This window comes from Nerophis lumbriciformis, linkage group LG03 (genome assembly GCF_033978685.3).
Source record: "Nerophis lumbriciformis linkage group LG03, RoL_Nlum_v2.1, whole genome shotgun sequence".
Lineage (NCBI taxonomy): Eukaryota > Metazoa > Chordata > Actinopteri > Syngnathiformes > Syngnathidae > Nerophis > Nerophis lumbriciformis.
In genome coordinates, this window is record NC_084550.2 from 23525076 (window position 1) to 23550414 (window position 25339).

Sequence of the window (25339 nt, forward strand, 5' to 3'; positions counted from 1 at the left end):
GAGTTTTTTTCCCCTTAGCCTCAGTCTGGACCCCCTCTCCAGGGGCCCGGGCTTAGACTGAATATTTTTTCCTTTTAGCTATCACTTTGCGTACCAAGGTCCACTTTACTGCCTTTTGTCGGGCGAGAACTAATCCAGAATCCTGAATGTAAATAAATGCCATGGGTGGATCTGCACCTGACATCCACTGTAATGATACCAAGTACAAAAGCGTATCAAGTCGTTACTACTATGATTACTTCGATATTTTTATCATCACAAAATATTTTTTTCAAAATTCATGTTATTTTTATAAACTCAGTAAATATGTCCCTGGACACATGAGGACTTAAATTATGACCAATGTATGATCCTGTAACTACTTGGTATCGGATCCATACCCAAATTTGTGGTATCATCCAAAACTAATGTAAAGTATCAAACAAAAGAAGAATAAGTGATTATTACATTTTAACAGAAGTGTAGATAGAACATGTTAAAAGAGAAAGTAAGCAGATACTAACAGTAAATGAACAAGTAGATTAATACATTTTTACAGCTTGTCCTTAATAAAGTTGACAAAATATTAGAATGATAAATGACACAATATGTTACTGCATATGTCAGCAGACTAAATTAGGAGTCTTTGTTTGTTTACTTACTACTAAAAGACAAGTTGTCTTGTATGTTCACTATTTTATTTAAGGACAAAATTGCAATAAGAAACATACGTTTAATGCACCTGTGGAGGGGGGCGTGGCCTGCGGGCCTGCCGCGGAACAAGGTGTGCCAGGACCGGCCTCGAAGACAGCGACGGGTGAGTAGATGGCCCAGGTGGGACCTTGTTATCTAATCACCTGTCGCCTTTATTAGCAGCAGCCGGATTGAGACACGGAGTGGGAGGTAGAGGAGCTGATGAGCGGACGCAGGAGGCAAAGGCATTGTGCTGGAAAGCAGAAGCCTATTTGATATTGATGAAAATAAAACAGTGTGGCAGTGTGTGGTGGTCCGAAGAACCCACTAGAGGGCAACCTCTACAAACAGCAGATATTAACAGTAAATAAACAAGTACATTAACACATTTTTACAGCTTGTCCTTAATAATGTAGACAAAATAATAGAATGATAAATGACACAATATGTTACTGCATATGTCAGCAGACTAATTAGGAGCCTTTGTTTGTTTACTTACTACTAAAAGACAAGTAGTCTAGTATGTTCACTATTATATTTAAGGACCAAATTGCAATAAGAAACATATGTTTAATGCACCTTAAGATTTTTTGTTAAAATAAAGCTAATAATTACATTTTTTTGTGGTCCCTTTTATTTAGAAAAGTATCGAAAGGTATCGAAAAGTACCATAATATTGGTATTGGGACAACCCTAGTAGTGTCATGTCTGTATGATCATGTTTTGTTTTAGTCATGTTCGGTTTTGTTTTTGGACTTTTTGTGCACTTTAATGCACCTTAAGATTTTTTGTTAAAATAAAGCTAATAATTACATTTTTTTTGTGGTCCCTTTTATTTAGAAAAGTATCGAAAGGTATCGAAAAGTACCATTATATTGGTATTGGGACAACCCTAGTAGTGTCACATCTGTGTGATCATGTTTTGTTTTAGTCATGTTCGGTTTTGTTTTTGGACTTTTTGTGCACTTTAATGCACCTTAAGATTTTTTGTTAAAATAAAGCTAATAATTACATTTTTTTGTGGTCCCTTTTATTTAGAAAAGTATCGAAAGGTATCGAAAAGTACCATAATATTGGTATTGGGACAACCCTAGTAGTGTCATGTCTGTGTGATCATGTTTTGTTTTAGTCATGTTCGGTTTTGTTTTTGGACTTTTTGTGCACTTTAATGCACCTTAAGATTTTTTGTTAAAATAAAGCTAATAATTACATTTTTTTTGTGGTCCCTTTTATTTAGAAAAGTATCGAAAGGTATCGAAAAGTACCATAATATTGGTATTGGGACAACCCTAGTAGTGTCATGTCTGTGTGACCATGTTTTGTTTTAGTCATGTTCGGTTTTGTTTTTGGACTTTTTGTGCACTTTAATGCACCTTAAGATTTTTTGTTAAAATAAAGCTAATAATTACATTTTTTTGTGGTCCCTTTTATTTAGAAAAGTACCATAATATTGGTATTGGGACAACCCTAGTAGCGTCATGTCTGTGTGATCATGTTTTGTTTTAGTCATGTTCGGTTTTGTTTTTGGACTTTTTGTGCACTTTTGTTTTGTTTTGTCACCATAGCAACCATTATTTTCACCTGTCACGTCACGCACCTGTTTCACGTTTTGAGTCACGCACCTGCTTTCACTAATCATGTCTATAGTATTTAAGTTCATTGTTTTCAGTTTGTCGTTCTGACGACATCCCGCATTTATGCTTCTGCACACTCTCCACACACCCTTAAGACCCTTGCTGCTCTTTTTTCATGCCGGTTCCATGCCAAGTAAGTTTTTGTTTATTAAGCCACAGTTAGTGTTTTTTGTTGTTCATAGTAGTGATGGGTTGATGAGGCGTCATGAAGCGTTTCGACACATTGCAAAACTGTATTGATACTGTGTCGATACTGTGTCACTAAATACTGACATCTGCTGGACATTAAAAATCCCTACAGGCAACCTATGGACCGACCCAACTGACACTGATTTTATGCCCTAGTACAGGGGTCACCAACCTTTTTGAAACCAAAAACTACTTCTTGGGTAGTGATTAATGCGAAGGGCTACCAGTTTGATACACACTTAAATAAATAAATATATTGTCATTTTAAAGTTACACGTAAGTGTGATTTAAACAAGAATAGCTAAATAAATAAATTTATATATATATATAAAAATGGGTATTTCTGTCTGTCATTCCGTCGTACATTTTTTTTTCCTTTTACGGAAGGTTTTTTGTAGAGAATAAATGATGAAAAAAACACTTAATTGAACGGTTTAAAAGAGGAGAAAACACGAAAAAAATAAAAATAAAATTTTGAAACATAGTTTATCTTCAATTTCGACTCTTTAAAATTCAAAATTCAACCGACAAAAGAAGACAAAAACTAGCTAATTTGAATCTTTTTGAAAAAATTAAAAAAAGAATTTATGGAACATCATTAGTAATTTTTCCTGATTAAGATACATTTTAGAATTTTGATGACATGTTTTAAATTGGTTAAAATCCAATCTGCACTTTGTTAGAATATTTAACAAATTGGACCAAGCTATATTTCTAACAAAGACAAATCAGTATTTCTTCTAGATTTTCCAGAACAAAAATGCTAAAAGAAATTCAAAATAATTTGAAATAAGACTTAAATTTGATTCTACAGATTTTCTAGATTTGCCAGAATAATTTTTTTGAATTTTAATCATAGTAAGTTTGAAGAAATATTTCACAAATATTCTTCGTCGAAAAAACCAGAAGCTAAAATATTTATTATTCTTTACAATAAAAAAAAATAAAAATTTACTTGAACATTGATTTAAATTGTCAGGAAAGAAGAGGAAGAAATTTAAAACGTAAAAAGGTGTATTTGTTTAAAAATCCTAAAATCATTTTTAAGGTTGTATTTTTTCTCTAAAATTATATTTCTAAAAGTAATAAGAAGCAAAGTAAAAAATAAATGAATTTATTTAAACAAGTGAAGACCCATCCATCCATCCATTTTCTACCGCTTATTCCAAGTGAAGACCAAGTCTTTAAAATATTTTCTTGGATTTTCAAATTCTATTTGAGTTTTGTCTCTTTTATAATTAAAAATGTCGAGCAAAGCGAGACCAGCTTGCTAGTAAATAAATACAATTTAAAAAATGGAGGCAGCTCACTGGTAAGTGCTGCTCTTTGAGCTATTTTTAGAACAGGCGATTCGGGCGACTGATCTGGTCCTTACGGGCGACCTGTTGACCGCGGGCACCGCGTTGGTGACCCCTGCCCTAGTATATACAATAATATAAACCAAGTCATTGTATTTCATTTAGGATTATTTCATATCTTCATTTAAATAAAAATGTATTTGTATCTTTTTTAGATACAGTCAATAAATAATGTGAACATGTATCATAACATGGAAATCTAAGAGAACGTGTTGTGGATGATTGTGGACTGGGAATTTTTTTAATTTTATTTTTTTATACATTTTTATAAAAAATAAAAAATAACGTTTTTCCGACGTATTACATTTTAGACGATTTCTCTTAGTTATTATTTCTCCGGCTGTAGAAAAGACACGCTCACAGGGCACAGAGGAGGCGTCAGTGCGACACAGTTCGCGTATCGGTCACGTGACCAAAACAGCTCATGATCGGTCACGTGACTTTCTAAAAGCGGTACGCGCACCGACACAGGGTTTTGCTCTATGAGCTCGACGCATGCGCCGATACATCGGTGTTGCCGGACCCATCACTAGTTCATAGTTTCTGCCTTTGTGCAAGTATTTGTTTTCATAGCCAAGTCGTTTCTCCGCCATTGTGCGCGCTTTTCGTTTGTACTTTTTTTTGTAGTTATAGTGTTTAAATAAATCATGTACTTACATTCACGTCTCGCCCGAGCCAACTTTCCGTTGCATCCCGGAAAAGCAAACACCCAGGACCAAGTCTTGACAAGTAGGAACTATTGAATAAAATCAATATCCAAGCAAATATTGAACAGAGACTTTTTGGTTTAATCAATAAGAGAAAAGTTACGTGCCACGAACATCGGAACAATCCGCCAAACTTTCATAGAAGCAAAAACTTCCGCCTCCTGTCGACACTTTAGACAAGAACCTTCATCGACTGCTCCGTAAAAAGCTCAACAGACGTCCACGATGTTGTTAGCCGGCGAGGAAAATAACTACCCTTTTGTTATCTTCTTGCTGTGCTCCAACACAGATTCATAGCGCCGGGTTTTGGAGACCCAGGAAGAAGGAATTCCCTCGAAGCCCACCTGGGAAGAAATCCACACTGCGTGAGAAAACAAATACTGGCGCCAAGGTGAAACAGGTGGGTCTACCTGGGCGCCGAGACACGCCCCGATGAAGGAGCCTCTGCTACAGGTGCATCCCCCGCAGCTCATGGTGTCTCTGATAGCCTGCTGGTACTGCTTGGCTGTCAGGACTCCGTGCAGCGCTGCTTGGAACGCACCGGGCAAACCTGATCAAACATTCGAGGAAAGATTTGTTGCCGTGGTGACAAAAACCCGGCAAGAGAAAATATACCTCATGTGTTTGGGAAGACGGTTGGAATGAGCTCCTGGGGAGTCTTGGATAAGTTCTCCTTCACCTGGGTAATGTGCCCTGAAATGATGAAAAACCAAATCTAACTAGACGCATGTTATTGTATCTTCACAGTGGGGTTGTTGTCGGAATAATTGTACCTAAGTTATCACAAAACTTTGTGTGTCAATGAGTTCCCAAGCAAAAGGCTTGTAAAACTCCACTGTGTAGGATGGGAAGTGACATGAAGCCGTCGGTTTCTTTGATGTATTGTAATCCACAGGAAGATTTGACCTTGACTTGAGATCTACAAAGCAGAGAGAAAGCAGGGCCTGACCCCCCTCCAGCCACCTTTTCTTTGAACCGTTTTGTGACCAAAGGCAGCGGCTGTTTACGACCCCCTTCCTTTAGAAACAGCTGTTGCCCTTTTCTAAATAAAGGGGACCACAGAAAGTGGCATTATTGGCTTTATTTTAACAAAAAATCTTAGGGTACATTAAACATATGTTTATTATTGTAATTTAGTCCTTAAATAAAATAGTGAACATACAAGAACACTTGTCTTTTAGTAGTAAGTAAACAAACAAAGACTCCTAATTAGTCTGCTGACATATGCAGTAACATATTGTGTCATTTATCTACCTATTATTTTGTCGACATTATTAAGGACAAGCTGTAGAAAATGAATTATTGTTCATTTACTGTTAATATCTGCTTACTTTCTCTTTAAACATGTTCTATCTACACTTCTGTTAAAATGTAATAATCACTTATTCTTCTCTTCTTTGATACTTTACATTAGTTTTGGGTGATACCACACATGTAAGTATCGATCCGATACCAAGTAGTTGCAGGATCATACATTGGTCATAATTTAAGTCCTCGTGTGTCCAGGGACGTATTTCCTGAGTTTATAAACATAATATTGTCAGAATAATTGTATCTAAGTTATCACAAAACTTTGTGTTTCCATGAGTTCCCGGCAAGAGGACAAAAGCTGCCTTTGATCCTACCAAGCAAAAGGCTTGTATAACTCCACTGTGCAGGATGGGAAGTGACATGAAGCCGTGGGTTTCTTTGATGTATTGTAAGCCACAGGAAGATTTTGTCTTAACCCGAGATCTACAAAGCGGAGAGGAAGCAGGGCCTGACCCCCCCTCCAGGCACGTTTTATTTGAACTGTTTTGTAACCAAAGGCGACGGCTGTTTACGACCCCCTTCCTTTAGAAACAGCTGTTGCCATGTACCGTATTTTTCGGACTATAAGTCGCAGTTTTTATCATAGTTTGGTGCGACTTATATTCAGGATTAACTTATGTGTGAAATTATTAACACATTAGCATAAAATATCAAATAATATTATTTTTGAAGCAACATGCTTTTTGACGACGTTTAATCAATGTTAGGTTCTGACAATGATTTGACCATTGAATTTTGGTAATTTCCCAACCAATATTCTGCAACACAAATACAACGTTGAAACTAAGGGTGTAACGGTACACAAAAAATTCGGTTCGGTACGTACCTCGGTTTAGAGGTCACGGTTCGGTTCAATTTCGGTACGGTAAGAAAACAACAAAATATAAATTTTTTGGTTATTTATTTACACAATTTCCGTATTTTTCGGACTATAAGTCGCAGTTTTTTTCATAGTTTGGCCGGGGGTGCGACTTATACTCAGGAGCGACTTACGCGTGAAATTATTAACACATTAGCGTAAAATATCAAATAATATTATTTATCTCATTCACGTAAGAGACTAGACGTATAAGATTTCATGGGATTTAGCGATTAGGATTGACAGATTGTTTGGTAAACGTATAGCATGTTCTATATGTTATAGTTATTTGAATGACTCTTACCATAATATGTTACGTTAACATACCAGTTGGTTATTTATGCCGCCTTCCGCCCGATTGTAGCTGAGATAGGCTCCAGCGCCCCCCGCGACCCCAAAAGGGAATAAGCGGTAGAAAATGGATGGATGGATAACGTACACTTATTCAGCCTGTTGTTCACTATTCTTTATTTATTCTAAATTGCCTTTCAAATGTCTATTCTTGGTGTTGGCTGTTATCAAATACATTTCCCCCAAAAATGCGACTTATACTCCAGTGTGACTTATATATGTTTTTTTCCTTCTTTATTATGCATTTTCGGCAGGTGCGACTTATACTCCGGTGCGACTTATACTCCGAAAAATACGGTAATCAGGGAAAGTCCAAATAAAAGAGGAGGCGTACAATCTTTCGCCAGAGCGTGGTGGGACACTGTTCAAGAGTACAGCCCAGACGTTTCTCCTCAATTGAGCCTAATTTAATTCTGTCACTGTTTAATTCCTTGCTTCTTTGTCTGTTTAATAGATGTCATCAGTGTTTGAACCTGACAGTTGTCTAATCGGGGAGTTTCAACATGTATTTCAATATTTTTCGCTACTTTTCTAAATAGAGGGGACCACAGAAAGTGGCATTATTGGCTTTATTTTAACAAAAAATCTTAGGGTACATTAAACATATGTTTATTATTGTAATTTAGTCCTTAAATAAAATAGTGAACATACTAGACAACTTGTCTTTTAGTAGTAAGTAAACAAACAAAGGCTCCTAATTAGTCTGCTGACATATGCAGTAACATATTGTGTCATTTATCTACCTATTATTTTGTCTACCGTATTTTCCGCACTATAAGGCGCACCTAAAAACCACAAATTTTCTCAAAAGCTAACAGTGCGCCTTATAACCCGGTGCGCTTTATTACGATTAATTTTCATAAAGTTTCGATCTCGCAACTTCGGTAAACAGCCGCCATCTTTTTTCCCGGTAGAACAGGAAGCGCTTCTTCTTCTACGCAAGCAACCGCCAAGGAAAGCACCCGCCCCCATAGAACAGGAAGCGCTTCACCCGCCCCCGGAAGAAGAAGAAAAAACGCGCGGATATCACCGTACGTTTCATTTCCTGTTTACATCTGTAAAGACCACAAAATGGCTCCTACTACGCGACAAGGATCCGGTTCATAAAAAGACGCAATCTCTCCATCCGCACACGGATTACTACCGTATTTCACAGCAACTGATATTCCTGTGAACTGCACTGTGGAACGGGAGCACGTACGGTGAATATTCGCACCACAGGGAATGAGAAGTCATCCTTCACTGTGGTTCTAGCTTGCCATGCTAACTTCCACCCAGGGTGATATTCAAAAGGAAGACCTTGCCAAAAGAGACCTTTCCAGCCGGCGTCATCATAAAAGCTAACTCGAAGGGATGGATGGATGAAGAAAAGATGAGCGAGTGGTTAAGGGAAGTTTACGCGAAGAGGCCGGGTGGCTTTTTTCACACAGCTCCGAAGGCGAACACACCTTCACTAAGACGGGCAGATAGCGCCGGTCGACAGTGGATCGTAAATGCCTGGGCAGATAGTTTCGGTCACAACTGTGGTCCGAGCTTTCCGGAAGGCAGGATTCACAGAACTGCTGCACAACAACAGCGACACTGAATCCGATGACTTCGACGAGGCGGAGCCGGCCATTTTTGGATCCCACGCTTGCGCAACTTTTCAATTCGGACACCGAAGACGAAGAATTCGAAGGATTTACGAATGAAGAATAACTTCAGAAGGTGAGCGCTATGTTTATTTTGTGTGTTGTGACATTAACGTTCGAGCAACATTATGTTGCTATTTATTGCTCTACACCATTTTGAATTTTACTATGTTTGTGATTGCACATTTGCGTACATTTTGGGACAGAGTTGTTAGAACGCTGGTTTTCAATATATTATTAAAGTTTGACTGAACTATCTGACTGTTTTTTTGACATTCACTTTAGCGCAGCGTTTTTTTGACATTTACTTTAGCGCAGCGTAGGCGCGGCTTATAGTCCGGGGCGGCTTATTGGTGGACAAAATTATGAAATATGTAATTCATAGAAGGTGCGGCTAATAATCCGGTGCGCCTTATAGTGCGGAAAATACGGTACATTATTAAGGACAAGTGGTAGAAAATTAATTATTAATCTACTTGTTCATTTACTGTTAATATCTGCTTACTTTCTCTTTTAACATGTTCTATCTACACTTCTGTTAAAATGTAATAATCACTTATTCTTCTGTTGTTTGGATACTTTACATTAGTTTTGGATGATACCACACATTTAGGTATCAATCGGATACCAAGTAGTTAGAAGATCATACATTGGTCATATTCAAAGTCCTCATGTGTCCAGGGACGTATTTACTGAGTTTATAAACATAATATAAATTAAAAAAATGTTGTGATGCTATAAAATATTGATGTAATCATAGTAGTATTGACTAGATACACTCCTATACTTGGTATCATTACAGTGGATGTCAGGTGTAGATCCACCCATGGCATTTGTTTACATTGTGACGCCGGTGAGCTATTGTATCCTCCTATGGTGTGTAGTGAAGCCCGTTAAAAACAAGGGGTACTTTTTAGAGGCGGTATCGTACCGAATATGATTCATTAGTATCGGTATACCGTACAAGCCTAGTACATACCAACGACTGCTTTGTCCAAATCCTGTGGCTGCTTTCTGTTGGGGTCGTTGAGCTGATGGAGAACGGCCTCCAGGGCTCCGGGGTCAGGACCATTCAGGATGAAATGCTCCAGGAACCTATGGAAAATAACCCCACAGTTCTTCACCTAATGAATTCACTTCTTTTCAAAAAGCACTGAATCACCAACACCAATTAGAGTTGTACAAACCCCGTTTCCATATGAGTTGGGAAATTGTGTTAGATGTAAATATAAACGGAATACAATGATTTGCAAATCATTGTCAACCCATATTCAGTTGAATATGCTACAAAGACAACATATTTGATGTTCAAACTGATAAACATTTTTTTTTTTGCAAATAATCATTAACTTTAGAATTTGATGCCAGCAACACGTGACAAAGAAGTTTGGAAAGGTGGCAATAAATACTGATAAAGTTGAGGAATGCTCATCAAAGACTTATTTGGAACATCCCACAGGTGAGCAGGCAAATTGGGAACAGGTGGGTGCCATAATTGGGTATAAAAGTAGATTCCATGAAATGCTCGGTCATTCACAAACAAGGATGGGGCGAGGATCCCCACTTTGTCAACAAATGCGTGAGCAAATTGTTGAACAGTTTAAGAAAAACCTTTCTCAACCCTCTATTGCAAGGAATTTAGGGATAATCTGGAGAAATCACTGCACGTAAGCAGCTAAGCCCGTGACCTTCGATCCCTCAGGCTGTACTGCATCAACAAGCGACATCAGTGTGTAAAGGATATCACCACATGGGCTCAGGAACACTTCAGAAACCCACTGTCAGTAACTACGGTTGGTCGCTACATCTGTAAGTGCAAGTTAAAACTCTCCTATGCAAGGTGAAAACCGTTTATCAACAACACCCAGAAACGCCGTCGGCTTCGCTGGGCCTGAGCTCATCTAAGATGGACTGATACAAAGTGGAAAAGTGTTCTGTGGTCTGACGAGTCCACATTTCAAATTGTTTTTGGAAACTGTGGACATTGTGTACTCCGGACCAAAGAGGAAAAGAACCATCCGTATTGTTATAGGCGCAAAGTGTAAAAGGCAGCATCTGTGATGGTATGGGTGTGTATTAGTGGCCAAGACATGGGTAACTTACACATCTGTGAAGGCACCATTAATGCTGAAAGGTACATACAGGTTTTGGAGCAACATATGTTGCCATCCAAGCAACGTTACCATGGACGCCCCTGCTTATTTCAGTAAGACAATGCCAAGCCACGTGTTACATCAACGTGGCTTCATAGTAAAAGAGTGCGGGTACTAGACTGGCCTGCCTGTAGTCCAGACCTGTCTCCCATTGAAAATGTGTGGCGCATTATGAAGCCTAAAATAGCACAACGGAGACCCCCGGACTGTTGAACAACTTAAGCTGTACATCAAGCAAGAATGGGAAAGAATTCCACCTGAGAAGCTTCAAAAATGTGTCTCCTCAGTTCCCAAACATTTACTGAGTGTTGTTAAAAGGAAAGGCCATGTAACACAGTGGTGAACATGCCCTTTCCCAACTACTTTGTCACGTGTTGCAGCCATGAAATTCTAAGTTAATTATCATTTGCAAAAAAGAAATAAAGTTTATGAGTTTGAACATCAAATATGTTGTCTTTGTAGCATATTCCATTGAATATGGGTTGAAAATTATTTGCAAATCATTGTATTACGTTTATATTTACATCTAACACAATTTCCCAACTCATATGGAAACGGGGTTTGTATATTACTTACACTTACTACGTTACCATGGCAAACATAGCTGAATAGAATGTATCCAGTAACGAACGTGTCCGCATTATCCAACGTGCTGTAACAAAAAAGATAATCCTACTGACCTGGCAGCTGCCAAAGTCTCTGCCACACACATGTCATCGTTCTGGGTGACTCGGGTGGCCTGCTCAACCTTCTCCAGCATGTCCGACTTCCCTGCGTAAAAGGCCACCACGGGGGCGAGCTTGGCGATCCCGTCAATCTGACAGTCCGTCTGGCAGCCTGCAGACAAGACAACACCCGGTGTTAGGTATTTCCGCTCGCTGCGTCACCAACCGGAAGTGACGACTTCTGTCACCCGTCTCCTCTTTGCCAGAGTCCACGTTCTTCAGGAAGCTTTTCAGACTTCCGTGTCTCCACGGCCCGTCGATGGGAAGCTGAGGTCTTGGCCCTGAAGGCAGAAACGTGTCAGATTTCCTCAAAAAAACAGACCTGGTCGAAAATGTACTAAATCTTCTTACCGCCTTTCTGTCTGTAAGGGTCATTGACGGGCGTGTCATACTCAGAGCCCGGGCCGAAGAATTTTAAAGTGCGCTGCGTCAGGTCATGGACGTCTAAACCTGGCCGACAATTCAGTTCAGTTTCAGTTTCCATGCATACGATACAATTTATGCATCACACATTTCCAGTTGTTTCATGACAGCACGTCCGAAAAGGAGTAGGAAGAAGCAGAGCTTACTTAATCCTACACCACACAGCACATAGGGCTGTGAGTGCACCTGTTTTTATTAGCACACACAAATTGGCACAATCAACCACGGACGCATTCCAGCTGTGCGTGTCAGCCTTCAATAATGAAAACAGGCGTTTAGGAAATCCATCCATCCATCTTCTTCCGCTTATCCGAGGTCGGGTCGCGGGGGCAGCAGCTTAAGAAGGGAAGCCCAGACTTCCCTCTCCCCAGCCACTTCGTCCAGCTCCTCCCGGGGGATCCCGAGGCGTTCCCAGGCCAGCCGGGAGAGATAGTCTTCCCAGCGTGTCCTGGGTCTTCCCCGTGGCCTCCTACCGGTCGGACGTGCCCGAAACACCTTCCTAGGGAGGCGTTCAGGTGGCATCCTGACCAGATGCCCGAACCACCTCATCTGGCTCCTCTCAATGTGGAGGAGCAGCGGCTTTACTTTGAGCTCCCCCCGAATGACAGAGCTTCTCACCCTATCTCTAAGGGAGAGCCCCGCCACTCGGCGGAGGAAACTCATTTCGGCCGCTTGTACCCGTGATCTTGTCCTTTCGGTCATGACCCAAAGCTCATGACCATAGGTGAGGATGGGAACGTAGATCGACCGGTAAATCGAGAGCTTTGCCTTCCGGCTCAGCTCCTTCTTCACCACAACGGATCGATACAGCGTCCGCATTACTGAAGACGCCGCACCGATCCGCCTGTCGATCTCACGATCCACTCTTCCCCCACTCGTGAACAAGACTCCGAGGTACTTGAACTCCTCCACTTGGGGCAAGATCTCCTCCCCAACCCGGAGATGGCACTCCACCCTTTTCCGGGAGAGAACCATGGACTCGGACTTGGAGGTGCTGATTCCCATCCCAGTCGCTTCACACTCGGCTGCGAACCGATCCAGTGAGAGCTGAAGATCTTGGCCGGAGGAAGCCATCAGGACCACATCATCTGCAAATAGCAGTGACCTAATCCTGCAGCCACCAAACCAGATCCCCTCAACGCCCTGACTGCGCCTAGAAATTCTGTCCATAAAGGTTATGAACAGAATCGGTGACAAAGGGCAGCCTTGGCGGAGTCCAACCCTCACTGGAAACGTGTCCGACTTACTGCCGGCAATGCGGACCAAGCTCTGACACTGATTATACAGGGAGCGAATTGCCACAATAAGACAGTCCGTTACCCCATACTCTCTGAGCACTCCCCACAGGACTTCCCGGGGTACACGGTCGAATGCCTTCTCCAAGTCCACAAAGCACATGTAGACTGGTTGGGCAAACTCCCATGAACCCTCAAGGACCCTGCCGAGAGTATAGAGCTGGTCCACAGTTCCACGACCAGGACGAAAACCACACTGTTCCTCCTGAATCCGAGGTTCGACTATCCGGCGTAGCCTCCTCTCCAGTACACCTGAATAGACCTTACCGGGAAGGCTGAGGAGTGTGATCCCACGATAGTTGGAACACACCCTCCGGTTCCCCTTCTTAAAGAGAGGAACCACCACCCCGGTCTGCCAATCCAGAGGTACCGCCCCCGATGTCCACGCGATGTTGCAGAGTCTTGTCAACCAAGACAGCCCCACAACATCCAGAGCCTTAAGGAACTCCGGGCGGATCTCATCCACCCCCGGGGCCTTGCCACCGAGGAGCTTTTTAACTACCTCGGCAACCTCAGCCCCAGAAATAGGAGAGCCCATCACAGATTCCCCAGGCCCTGCTTCCCTATAGGAAGACGTGCTGGTAGGATTGAGGAGGTCTTCGAAGAATTCCCTCCACCGATCCACAACATCCGCAGTCGAGGTCAGCAGAGCACCATCCCCACCATACACGGTGTTGACACTGCACTGCTTCCCCTTCCTGAGGCGGCGGATGGTGGTCCAGAATTGCTTCGAAGCCGTCCGGAAGTCTTTTTCCATGGCCTCCCCGAACTCCTCCCATGTCCGAGTTTTTGCCTCCGCGACCGCTGAAGCCGCACACCGCTTGGCCTGTCGGTACCTGTCTGCTGCCTCAGGAGTCCCATGAGCCAAAAGAACCCGATAGGACTCCTTCTTCAGCCTGACGGCATCCCTCACCGCCGGCGTCCACCAACGGGTTCTAGGATTACCGCCACGACAGGCACCAACTACCTTGCGGCCACAGCTCCAATCGGCCGCCCCGACAATAGAGGTACGGAACATTGTCCACTCGGACTCAATGTCCAGCACCTCCCTCGTGACATGTTCAAAGTTCTTCCGGAGGTGGGAATTGAAACTCTCTCTGACAGGAGACTCTGCCAGGCGTTCCCAGCAAACCCTCACAATGCGTTTGGGCCTGCCAGGTCTGTCCGGCATCCTCCCCCACCATCGCAGCCAACTCACCACCAGGTGGTGATCGGTAGAAAGCTCCGCCCCTCTCTTCACCCGAGTGTTCAAAACATGAGGCCGCAAATCCGATGACACAACTACAAAGTCGATCATGGAACTGCGGCCTAGGGTGTCCTGGTGCCAAGTGCACATATGGACACCCTTATGTTTGAACATGGTGTTTGCTATCGACAATCTGTGACGAGCACAAAAGTCCAATAACAGAACACCACTCGGGTTCAGATCCGGGCGGCCATTCTTCCCAATCACACCTCTCCAGGTTTCACTGTCGCTGCCAACATGAGCGTTGAAGTCCCCCAGTAGAACGAGGGAATCACCCGGGGGAGCACTCTCCAGTACTCCCTCGAGTGAATCCAAAAAGGGTGGGTACTCTGAGCTGCTGTTTGGCGCGTAAACGCAAACAACAGTCAGGACCCGTCCCCCCACCCGAAGGCGGAGGGAAGCTACCCTCTCGTCCACCGGGTTGAACTCCAACGTGCAGGCTTTGAGCCGAGGGGCAACAAGAATTGCCACCCCAGCCCGTCGCCTCTCACTGCCGGCAACGCCAGAGTGGAAGAGAGTCCAGCCCCTCTCAAGAGAAGTGGTTCCACAGCCCTTGCTGTGCGTCAAAGTGAGTCCGACTATATCTAGCCGGAACTTCTCCACCTCACGCACTAGCTCAGGCTCCTTCCCCCCCAGCGAAGTGACGTTCCACGTCCCAAGAGCCAGCTTATGTAGCCGAGGATCGGACCGCCAAGTGCCCTGCCCTTGGCTGCCGCCCAGCTCACACTGCACCCGACCTCTATGGCCCCTGCTATGGGTGGTGAGCCCATTGGAGGGGGGACCCACGTTGCCTCTTCGGGCTGTGCCCGGCCGGGCCCCATGGGGACAGGCCCGGCCACCAGGCGCTCGCCATCGTGCCCCACCTCCGGGCCTGGCTCCAGAGGGGGGCCCCGGTGACCCGCGTCCGGGCGAGGGAAATCTGGGTCCTTGGTTTGTGTTCTTCATCGAGGTCTTCGAGCTGCTCTTTGTCTGATCCCTCACCTAGGACCAGTTTGCCTTGGGAGACCCTATCAGGGGGCATAGAAACCCCCGGACAACATAGCTCCTAGGATCATTGGGACACTCAAACTCCTCTACCACGGTAAGGTGGCAACTCAGAGAGGAGCGTTTAGGAAATAAAAGACAATTTGGCCAAACGCAATAATCTTAAAGGGGAACATTATCACCAGACCTATGTAAGCGTCAATATATACCTTGATGTTGCAGAAAAAAAGACCATATATTTTTTTAACCGATTTCCGATCTTTAAATGGGTGTATTTTGCCGAATAAAACGCCTTTCTATTATTCGCTCTCGGAACGTGACGTCACATCGGGAAGCAATGCGCTCACACTCACTTTCGTCGGTGTGTTGTCGGAACAACACGAACAGGGACGGATTCAAGTTGCACCAGTGGCCCAAAGATGCGAAAGTGGCAAGAAATTGGACGAAGTTTGTTCAAAATACGAGGGTATGGGGAAAGCCGACGAAATGGTCAGTCGTTTGTTCCGCACACTTTACGGACGAAAGCTATGCTACGACAGAGATGGCAAGAATGTGTGGATATCCTGCGACACTCAAAGCAGATGCATTTCCAACGATAAAGTCAAAGAAATCTGCCGCCAGACCCCCATTGAATCTGCCGGAGTGTGTGAGCAATTCAGGACAAAGGACCTCGGTAGCACGGCAAGCAATGGCGGCAGTTTGTTCCCGCAGACGAGCGAGCTAAACCCCCTATCGACCCTAGCTTCCCTGGCCTGCTGACATCAACTCCAAAACTGGACAGACCAGCTTTCAGGAAAAGAGAGCGGATGAGGGTATGTCTACAGAATATATTAATTGATGAAAACTTTATTCATTACTCGGGGTTTTACGTAAATTATTATACATAAACCTTAATGCTCTGGATGCTGTGGGGCTGTCTTGGTTGACAAGACTCTGCAGCATCGCGTGGACATCGGGGGCGGTACCTCTGGATTGGCAGACCGGGGTGGTGGTTCCTCTCTTTAAGAAGGGGAACCGGAGGGTGTGTTCCAACTATCGTGGGATCACACTCCTCAGCCTTCCCGGTAAGGCATTCGACCGTGTACCCCGGGAAGTCCTGTGGGGAGTGTTCAGAGAGTATGGGGTAACGGACTGTCTGATTGTGGCTGTCCGCTCCCTGTACGATCAGTGTCAGAGCTTGGTCCGCATTGCCGGCAGTAAGTCGGACACGTTTCCAGTGAGGGTTGGACTCCGCCAAGGCTGCCCTTTGTCACAGATTCTGTTCATAACTTTTATGGACAGAATTTCTAGGCGCAGTCAGGGCGTTGAGGGGATCCGGTTTGGTGGCTGCAGGATTAGGTCTCTGCTTTTTGCAGATGATGTGGTCCTGATGGCTTCATCTGGCCAGGATCTTCAGCTCTCACTGGATCGGTTCGCAGCCGAGTGTGAAGCGACTGGGATGAGAATCAGCACCTCCAAGTCCGAGCCCTTGGTTCTCGCCTGGAAAAGGGTGGAGTGCCATCTCTGGGTTGGGGAGGAGATCTTGCCCCAAGTGGAGGAGTTCAAGTACCTAGGAGTCTTGTTCACGAGTGAGGGAAGAGTGGATCGTGAGATCGACAGGCGGATCGGTGCGGCATCTTCAGTAATGCGGACGCTGTATCGATCCGTTGTGGTGAAGAAGGAGCTGAGCCGGAAGGCAAAGCTCTCAATTTACTGGTCGATCTACGTTCCCATCCTTACCTATGGTCATGAGCTTTGGGTTATGACCGAAAGGACAAGATCACGGGTACAGGCGGCCGAAATGAGTTTCCTCCGCCGGGTGGCGGGGCTCTCCCTTAGAGATAGGGTGAGAAGCTCTGCCATCCGGGGGGAGCTCAAAGTAAAGCCACTGCTCCTCCACATAGAGAGGAGCCAGATGAGGTGGTTCGGGCATCTGGTCAGGATGCCACCCGAACGCCTCCCTCAGGAGGTGTTTAGGGCACGTCCAACCGGTAGGAGGCCACAGGGAAGACCCAGGACATGTTGGGAAGACTATGTCTCCCGGCTGGCCTGGGAACGCCTCGGGATCCCCCGGGAGGAGCTGGACGAAGTGGCTGGGGAGAGGAAAGTCTGGGCTTCCCTGCTTAGGCTGCTGCCCCCGCGACCCGACCTTGGATAAGCGGAAGAAGATGGATGGATGGATGGATTATACATAAACTGTGTTTACCAATAATTTAGCTTAAAAACATTTATTTTTTTCAATCATTCGGGTAGTCTTGTGTAATGCAGTATTTTGTGTCTATTTAGGTATGGTTAACCTGAGTGCTGAAATCGTGGAAAAATATATGCTCTTAGTGTGCCTGAAATGGGCTGTCTGCACTCTCAAATGTATTTCATATGCTGTAAACCTAGTTCATAGTTGTTAGTTTCCTTTAATGCCAAACAAACACATACCAATCGTTGGTTAGAAGGCGATCGCCGAATTCGTCCTCGCTTTCTCCCGTGTCGCTGGCTGTCGTGTCGTTTTCGTCGGTTTCGCTTGCATACGGTTCAAACCGATATGGCTCAATAGCTTCAGTTTCTTCTTCAATTTCGTTTTCGCTACCTGCCTCCACACTACAACCATCCGTTTCAATACATGCGTAATCTGTTGAATCGCTTAAGCCGCTGAAATCCGAGTCTGAATCCGAGAAATGTCGCTGTAGCTTGCTGTTCTATCCGCCATGTTTGTTTGTGTTGGCATCACTGTGTGACGTCACAGGAAAATGGACGGGTGTTTATAACGATGGTTAAAATCAGGCACTTTGAAGCTTTTTTTAGGGATATTGCGTGATGGTTACAATTTTGAAAAAAACTTCGAAAAATAAAATAAGCCACTGGGAACTGATTTTTAATGGTTTTAACCCTTCTGAAATTGTGATAATGTTCCCCTTTAAGCATAAGAGTTGTGTGATAACATACACATAATTATTCTAACAGATAACCAATACGGATTCAGAGCCAACTAGAGCTGCAGCTATCGAATATTTTAGTAATCGAGTATTCTATCGAATATCCCGATCGATTAATCGAGTAAATCATATTTTTGCTTAATTAAGGTTTAATTATACATGTTAAAGTTTTCATCAATTAATATATTCTGTAGACATACCCTCATCCGCTCTCTTTTCCTGAAAGCTGATCTGTCCAGTTTTGGAGTTGATGTCAGCATCTGCTTTGAGTGTCGCAGGATATCCACACATTCTTGCCATCTCTGTCGTAGCATAGCTTTCGTCGGTAAAGTGTGCGAAACAAACGACTGGCCATTTCGTCGGCTTTCCCCACAGCCTCGTATTTTGAACAATTTTCGTCCAATTTCTTGCCACTTTCGCATCTTCGGGCCACTGGTGCAACTTGAATCCGTCCCTGTTCGTGTTGTTACACCCTCCGACAACACACCGACGAAAGTGAGAAAATGGGGGATTGCTTCCCGATGTGACGTCACATTGTGACGTCATCGCTCCGAGAGCGAATAATAGAAAGGCGTTTAATTCGCCAAAATTCACCCATTTTAGAGTTCGGAAATCGGTTAAAAAAATATATGGTCTTTTTTTCTGCAACATCAAGGTATATATTGACGCTTACATAGGTCTGGTGATAATGTTCCCCTTTAAAGACTGTTGCTATAGTTATTATCAATTGTGCTGAAGTTGTACTTTTCTATCTGTGCAAAGGGACAATTTGCAATCTTGTTTGCAAATCAGTGTTTGCGTCCAGAACATGGAGTACCGTGACGCAGACAAAGCAGAGACAGGGCGATATCACCAGTGTCAGCACATTTGCATTTCTGAATAATCATATATTGTGTCTAACTGGGGCTGCTGAAATGACTGACCCCCCTTCCTTCAGAAGCAGCCTCAGTGATGTAACCAAGGACCTCCCAAATAAGTGAAGTGAATTATATTTATATAGCGCTTTTTCTCTAGTGACTCAAAGCACTTTACATAGTGAAACCCAATATCTACGTTACATTTAAACCAGTGTGGGTGGCACTGGGAGCAGGTGGGTAAAGTGTCTTGCCCAAGGACACAACGGCAGTGACTAGGATGGCGGAAGCGGGAATCGAACCTGGAACCCTCAAGTTACTGGCACGGCCACTCTACCAACCGAACTATACCGCCCCAAATAAATAGAGGAGCACGTGGGTCTGGACCTTAGAGCGTGGTGTGCAGCCCCAATACTTCTCTCCTCATTGAGCCAAATTGAACTCTGTCTCTGCATGATTCCTTGCTTTTTGTCTGTTTAATACAGGGGTGCTCACACTTTTTCTGCAGGCGAGCTACTTTTCAATTGATCAAGTCGTGGGGATCTACCTCATTCATATATATCATTTAGATTTACTTATTTATGAAAGATATGTTTTTGTTAACAAGTTAAAGGTGTTTAATGATAATACAAGCATGTTTAACACACATAGTTAATATTGTTAAAAAATTAAAGGTGTTTAATGATCATAGAAGAATGTTTAAAACAAATAGTTAATATTGTTAACAAGTTAAAGGTGTTTAAAGATAATGCAAGCATGTTTAACACATATAGTTAATATTGTTAACAACTTAAAGGTGTTTAATGATAATACAAGCATGTTTAACACATAGTTAATATTGTTAATAAATTAAAGGTGTTTAATGAAAATACAAGTATGTTTAATACATATAGTTAATATTGTTAACAACTTAAAGGTGTTTAAAGATAATACAAGCATGTTTAACACATCTAGTTAATATTGTTAATAAGTTAAAGGTGTTTAATGATAATAAAAGCATGTTTAACACATATAGTTAATATTGTTAATAAGTTAAAGGTGTTTAAAGATAATACAAGCATGTTTAACACATATAGTTAATATTGTTAATAAGTTAAAGGTGTTTAAAGATAATACAAGCATGTTTAATACATATAGTTAATATTGTTAACAAGTTAAAGGTGTTTAAAGATAATACAAGCATGTTTAACACATCTAGTTAATATTGTTAACAAGTTAAAGGTGTTTAAAGATAATACAAGCATGTTTAACACATCTAGTTAATATTGTTAACAAGTTAAAGGTGTTTAAAGATAATACAAGCATGTTTAACACATATAGTTAATATTGTTAACAAGTTAAAAGTGTTTAAAGATAATACAAGCATGTTTAACACATATAGATTCCTTTCTTTCATGAAGACAAGAATATAAGTTGGTGTATTACCTGATTCTGATGACTTTCATTGATTGGAATCAGACAGTGGTGCTGATAACGTCCGCATTTTCGAATGGAGGAGAAAAAAAGTCCTCCTTTCTGTCCAATACCACATGAAAGTGGTTGGTTTTTGGCATCTTATTAGTCCAGCTTCCGTACTCCTCTGTATACACTTTACAAGAAATACATTATCGGCAAACTCCGTAGCTTGCTAGCTTGTGCACGCCATCTTTCTGAGACTCTTATTTTGTTAGCGCAACTGTGCAACTGTGCAGTCGGTCTTTGGAGTTTTGACGACCGGTACGGCGCCAGAGTCTGTTGAAATAAAGTGTTTCTCGCCTTCCTGTCGGTAATTTTAATGAGCTGGCAGCAGCCAGCGTCATCTCAGAAGACCCTCGGGTGCCGTGAATGTCAATCAAGTGACGAAAGTGACGTCATAGTGAAGATTTATGATCGCTCATTTTTAGGACTATTTTTTTAATGCCTGGCTGGTGATCGACTGACACACCCTCTGAGATCGACCGGTAGCTCGCGATCGACGTAATGAGCACCCCTGCTTTAATAGATGTCATCAGTGTTTGAACCTGACATCTTCTGTGAGTGTTTCGTTTTTATTTATGAATTTGTCCGATCTGCTGTTAAACAGTTTTTCAATGATTTTAGAAAATTGCGGAAGTAGAGAAGCAGGTCTGGAGTTTGTAAACTGGTGTTTGTCACCAGTCTTATAAATCGGTACGACTTTTGCTATTTTCACTTTATCTGGGAATTTGCCTGTTTGAAATGATCAGTTGCTGATAATTGAAACAAAGACTGTTAAATGAATGGTGACAATAATGACAAAATGTGAAGGTCTACCTCCGCATTCAGACAAGGACTCCAGCAGGACGTATGCTTGGTCTCCATAGCAACTCTGTTGGCCCGTCTGCCTCGTGTAGAAGGGATTTGCAGACACGGACCGAAACTCCGGATTTGGATCCTCAGCCAGGATGGCTTTCAGCTTCTGAAGGTCATAGACCCAGTGGAGGGGCTGCGCTGTAAGTCATCAACATTAATAAGCATGACGTAATGTATTAATGCTGATCATGTATATTTATTATAGCCAAACAGTGCGGGTGCACATTATTTGGGATGGTATATGTCAGAATAATTGTACCTAAGTTATCACAAAACTGTGTGTCAATGAGTTCACGGCGAGCAGACAAAAGCTGTCTTTGATCTTACCAATCAAAAAGGCTTGTAAAACTCCACTGTGTAGGATGGGAAGCGACATGAAGGTGTCGGTTTCTTTGATGTAGGAAGATTTTGTCTTGACCCGAGATCTACAAAGCGGAGAGGAAGCAGGACCTGACCTCCCTCCAGGCACCTTTTCTTTGAACTGTTTTGTAACCAAAGGCGACGGCTGCTTACGACCCCCCGCCCTTAGAAACAGCTGTTGCCATGTAATCAGGGAAAGTCCAAATAAAAGAGGAGGCGTACAATCTTTCGTCAGAGCGTGGTGGAAGACTGTACAAAGAGTACAGCTCAGACGTTTCTCCTCAATTGAGTTAAATTGAATTCTGTCTCTATGTTTAATTCCTTGCTTCTTTGTCTGTTTAATAGATGTCATCAGTGTTACAATATGAAAGCATGCAGAAGTAGTGGTGTTAACTCATACAAACATTGCATCAAGTCTTAAAGAGGTCATAATATGCATTTTTAAAACAGTTCCTTGTGGTCTACATAAACATGTAATGGTGGTTCTTTGGTCAAAATGTTGCATAGATGATGTTTTACAGACCATCTTTGAGATAGTGATGTGCGATACCACTTATTTTCTTTACGATACCATACCGAGTAAAATTTAGGCTGGTATCGGCGGTACTGATCCGATGCTTTGTGAAAATATCCCTAATGAGTTTGCTAAAATTTCAAAAGTTGTTTGTAAATAATAACACAGCTATCTAAAAAAAAAAAACAGTAAAAATGTAAGCAAAAAAAGGACCAAAAATGAGAATGAAATGAGAAAAAGATGATATTTTTGAACTAATAATAATAATATACTTAGTCACCTTTTGTCTTTAAATGTACAGTACAGGCCAAAAGTTTGGACACACCTTCTCATTCAATGTGTTTTCTTTATTTTCATGACTATTTACATTGTAGATTGTCACATCAAAACTATGAATGAACACATGTGGAGTTATGTACTTAACAAAACAAGGTGAAATAACTTCAATTATATTCTGGTTTCTTCAAAATAGCCACCCTTTGCTCTGATTACTGCTTTGCACACTCTTAGCATTCTCTTCATGAGCTTAATTTGGAAGAAACTAGAATATAAAACATGTTTTCAGTTATTCCCCCTTTTTTCTGTTAAGTACATAACTCCACATGTGTTCATTCATAGTTTTGATGCCTTCAGTGACAATCTACAATGTAAATGGTCATGAAAATAAAGAAAACGCATTGAATGAGGAGAAGGCGTGTCCAAACTTTTGGCCTGTACTGTACGTAGTAACACACGAGGATCTGGTATGGTATACGATATGAAAGCATGCAGAAGTAGTGGTGTTAACTCATACAAACATTGCATCAAGTCTTAAAGGGGTCATACTATGCATTTTCTCTACATTTAAAAGACTTCCTTGTGGTCTACATAACATGTAATGGTGGTTCTTTGCTCAAAATGTTGCATTGATGATGTTCTACAGACCATCTTCAAGATAGTGATGTGCGATACCACTTATTTTCTTTACGATCCGATGCCGAGTAAAATTTAGGCTATGGTTGTATGGTATTCCAGTACTAGTATAGGACCACGATACTAATGAATCATATTTGGTACTATACCGCCTCTAAAAAGTACCGGTCCTCCCCCCGCCCCATCCTTTTTTTAATGGGCATGACGGCGCGTCGTCGTCACGTCATGACATTTCCGATTCGCCATATTTTTTTTATTTTTTTACAGGCATGACATTGCTGGTTTTACGAGCAGAGGAGCATGTTCGGCAGCGCACACACACAGAGTACTTACAAGCAGACACAGTGTGTAGACAGAAAAGGGAGAACGGACGCATTTTGGCTTAAAAAGTAAAGATAAAGGTAAGGTTATAACACTGAAACACCCTCAGGAAGAGGTGCTTTAAGACATGGCTAGCTAGCTAGCGGCTAACGTCCATCCGCAGTGTTTTAGCTACTTCTAAAGCACTAATCCTTGCCTCCATGGCGACAAATAAAGTGAGTTTCTTACAAGTATCATTTTCACTGCAGGACGAGGAATAGCTAAACATGCTTCACTACACACCGTAGCTCACCGGCGTCAAAATGTAAACAAACGCCATTGGTGGATCTACACCTGACATCCACTGTAATGATACCAGGAGTGTATATAGTCTAATAGACAATATAACATACATCCATAAAAGTGGATGCATATGCAAAAGTGTAATATAATTTATCTGTACAGTAATCTATTTATTTATATCTGCACCTTATTGCTCTTTTATCCTGCACTACAACCAGCTCATGCAACGGAATTTCGTTCTTATCTGTACTGCAAAGTTCAAATTTGAATGACAATAAAAGGAAGTCTAAGTCTAATCGATACTACTATGATTACATCGATATTTTTTTTAGCATCATAAAATGTAACTTATATTATGTTTATAAACTCAGGAAACACGTCCCTGGACACATGAAAACTTAAATTATAACCAATGTATGATACTGTAATTACTTGGGTCGATACCTAAATGTGTGGTATCATCCAAAACTAATGTAAAGTATCAAACAAGAGAAGAATAAGTGATTATTACATTTTAACAGAAGTGTAGATACAACATGTTAAAAGAGAAAGTAAGCAGATATTAACAGTAAATAAACAAGTGGATTAATAATACATTTTCTACCACTTGTCCTTAATAATTTTGACAAAATAATAGGTAGATAAATAAATACATAAATGATAAATGACACAATATGTTACTGCATATGTCAGCAGACTAATTAGGAGCCTTTGTTTGTTTACTTACTACTAAAACACAAATTGTCTCGTATGTTCACTATTTTATTTAAGTACTAAATTGCAATAATACGCATATATTTAATGTACTCTAAGATTTTATGTTAAAATAATGCAAACTTTTTTGTCGTCCCCTTTATATGGAGAAGTATCGAAATACATGTTGGTACCGGTACCAACATATTGGTATGGAAACAAGCCCAGTGTGATGCCAAGTAGTACCTGCTGCATCTGCAACTGCTGATCCCACAATGGCTCCAATTGCTCTGTTGGTCAAAACAGCAGCCATCTGTGGAACAAAACATTCATTTATTATTATCTGGAGTGCAAACAAGGTGATTGGATAATTATGTCGGTGTCACGGTTTAGCAAGGATAAGCATTTAGTTTTAGTTTCACTTTTCTTCAAGCAGTAAGCAGCGAACTAAAGTTTTAGCTTAATGACTTTAAGACATTACATTGTTGGCCAGTAACATGTGAACATATTCCTCTTTAGTTAGATATAACGCGGCATAACTAAACTGTTTTTCTTACCTTTAACTTTAAGTACAATTATTTCAGCCTTCTACATCCGCCATGACAAGTTACTCAACAATGACGTAATACCACAGAAGAAGTCAACG

At 42.0% G+C, this 25339-nt stretch overlaps 1 protein-coding gene across 1 annotated transcript; it reads right to left on the reverse strand.

Annotated features, from left to right (window-relative positions):
• Nucleotides 1-4620: 4620 nt before the first annotated feature.
• Nucleotides 4621-25339, reverse strand: LOC133575739 (crystallin J1A-like). The gene is made up of 10 exons (XM_061928552.1): nt 25251-25339; nt 24940-25006; nt 21573-21749; nt 11942-12040; nt 11779-11871; nt 11546-11702; nt 9692-9807; nt 5176-5253; nt 4971-5110; nt 4621-4904 (listed from the first exon to the last, which is right to left on the reverse strand). Exons 2-10 carry the CDS (start codon nt 25004-25006, stop codon nt 4812-4814), a joined length of 1020 nt encoding a protein of 339 aa, XP_061784536.1. The 5' UTR covers nt 25251-25339; the 3' UTR covers nt 4621-4811.